At 32.8% G+C, this 2,815-nt stretch overlaps 1 protein-coding gene across 1 annotated transcript; it reads right to left on the bottom strand.

Moving 5' to 3' along the window:
• Positions 1-122: 122 nt before the first annotated feature.
• Positions 123-2,419, bottom strand: LOC112514121 (protein FAR1-RELATED SEQUENCE 5-like). Its single transcript, XM_025120452.1, has 5 exons — positions 2,149-2,419; positions 702-1,360; positions 561-658; positions 246-469; positions 123-130 (listed from the first exon to the last, which is right to left on the bottom strand). Exons 1-5 carry the CDS (start codon positions 2,417-2,419, stop codon positions 123-125), a joined length of 1,260 nt encoding a protein of 419 aa, XP_024976220.1.
• Positions 2,420-2,815: the final 396 nt, after the last annotated feature.

Genomic DNA, 2,815 nt, shown 5'->3' on the forward strand with positions numbered 1-2,815 from the left:
CACGTAATCCATACAAATCCATCATGTTGAGCCATTTCATCTCAAATTCATCAGGGCCAAGCTGAACATTCCACACTAACTTATTAAATTCACTAACAAACGGCGTACGATGTTGGAGGTTATTACTGATCTGCCACATACACAATTAGAAGGAAAACTTAAAAAAATGACAAAAAAAAAACGAAAACAAAAAAGTTTCATCGTAATTACCTTAGATTTGAGCTTTTTAGTGATATGCCACATACACAATCGATGCTTAGATTCAGGAAATGCAATGAGAATTGCTTGTTTCATCGACGCACATTGGTCAGTGATCACAAAACGTGGTTGACGTCCATGAGCTTTTACAAAAGCTTTCAATACCCAAGTATAATCAACCACAGATTCATTGTGAATCAAAGCAGCTCCAACAACGACAAATTTCTTATGATTATCAATTGCAACAAATGGAACAAATATCATGGCATGCCTATTAAAATTAAACATTATAAATTAATACAAGCTATAACATGTAATATAGATAACACAAATGAAATAGATTCGTATAAATTGTAACTTACTTATTCGTCCTAAAGGTTGCATCAAATGATATTGCATCACCAAATTCCTTATAATTCGAACGAGCAGTTTCATCAGCCCAGAAAATCGCTAACAACTCCTTATCATCACACTTGTACTCGAAAAAAAAACTCGGGACACACCTTCCTCTTATTAGACATCACATTTAACAACATTTGCGCGTCTTTATTGCCAACAAAATAAGACATATCGCGTTTGAAGTTTTGATGATCTCTTACGGTGCCACCCGAGCAATCTACACCACCCGTAATTGCTTTCCTAAATCTATTAGATTTGGTGACACCTACCTTCGAACTAGAACCATGAAATACAGTTTTGTGATCAGCGTAGTGTAGTTGCCTTTTAGAACGTGAAAACCTCATTTCCTCCTTATTAAAAAGCATGTGATTGTGTAGTTCAATAAATCTGTAAACTTCATACTGTCTCCATTCTTTAACAAAATAAATCTTGAAACATGCTCCACAATCGGAACGCTTTACATTTGAATTACGGATCCTACGATCACCTGGAAGAACATCTAAGGAATCAAAATACTTACTTGGTGGCCTTCCTTCTTTACTACACACATAAAATCGAGAAGTGATACAACCGTTCTTATTTATCTTCTTGTTGGATAAACGTACATCAAACCCAGCTTCATTAGCATACTTCTGGTACATTTTCTCAGCCGATTCTACGGTCTCAAATCCATCACCCACCTTCGGCTTATATTCTACGTCTACATTTGGGAACCAACATTTCGACCCATCGTTCGTTTCCCCCATGCCATCMGATYGAKAATCTACAAAATCAAACAAATCAAAACYTTTTCATTTACTAACTTASAGTTGGTCAATAACAGTAACGAATTTGTCTTCGTTACATCTTTCCAACTAATGAAACATATAGGTTCATTAACARCATGTTACATTAMATTTTAGTTTCATTAACACCATYATGAAAACAGTTTTTAGGATTCATAAACGTATATATATCTTAAAATGCGAAAATCACTRCTWCAAATCACAAACGTATGTATTATGTCWATTAGCTAATGAAACCTGATTCACCAACTAAGTCTATATGTTACYGTGCAATCAAATCARTTATGAAACCTGTATCACCATATAAAACATGCTATTATAGTGCATTAACATATAGGTTCATTAACAACATACTACATTGCATTTGGGTTCATTAACAGCAATTTGTCTTCATCACATGATGAAAATGGCTTCATCAMAAACARTGATGAAATTGGCCTAYARSAAAACAGTGATGAAAATGGCTTCACAATTYTACTTCTCCAAACAATTTGTCCTATTGCAGCCTATGTTGTTCATTAAGGGATTAGAATGCTAGGACARCCAKSAWMSRAMMAWWWKGGGKKKTTTTKGKRAAWYYKGRWTWMWTWWWRGRAAMCTRTATCACCATATAAAACATGCTATTATAGTGCATTAACATATAGGTTCATTAACAGCATACTACATTGCATTTGGGTTCATTAACAGCATYATGTAAACAATTTTTAGGTTCATTAACATGTTTTTAAAGTGCAAAAGACATAAGCATATGAAAGCAAATCAATACCTTCAGCTTCATTGCTCAACGATGCAACGTCAATATCGACAAAATCTAAAAAAACTCCGTCGTTGTGCTCACTTACTGTTTCGTTTCGATCGTTGCAGCCATCTTCATTCCTCATTGAATAATTGCATTGATCTTCAATTGTTTCATTATTAACTGCGGTTGCATTTTCACCACCATAATCAAAACCTTGACAGTCGTTCATGGAATCGAAAACACTGCTTTCTTCGACGATATCCTTACTGGAAGTCTCGTTGAATGGCATATAATCCATATCATTAATACTGGGTTTTATACAGCTATTGACATGAACTTTAAAACTATTCAATTTCAATTTTAAAAATTAAGTTATGAAACTTCAATGCATCAATCAAACGAATAGGTGCAAATATCATTTAGTTTAATTAAGAATTCAATTTCCATAATTGATGAATCAATCACAATAAATAGAATATGATTTATTTTTATTTAAAAATACTTATAATAATCTAGATTTAGTAAATGACATATTTAACCTTTTCAATTAAATAATAAAAAAAAGAAAATCATTGATTGGTTGGAAAAGGGTTGTATTGGTTGCAAGAATAGGTTAGGATGCATTTGAAATATACCCTCTCTCTCTCTCTCTCTCTATATATATATATATATATATATATATATATATATAGAC

This window comes from Cynara cardunculus (assembly GCF_001531365.2).
Source record: "Cynara cardunculus var. scolymus isolate 2C chromosome LG 6, CcrdV1, whole genome shotgun sequence".
Lineage (NCBI taxonomy): Eukaryota > Viridiplantae > Streptophyta > Magnoliopsida > Asterales > Asteraceae > Cynara > Cynara cardunculus.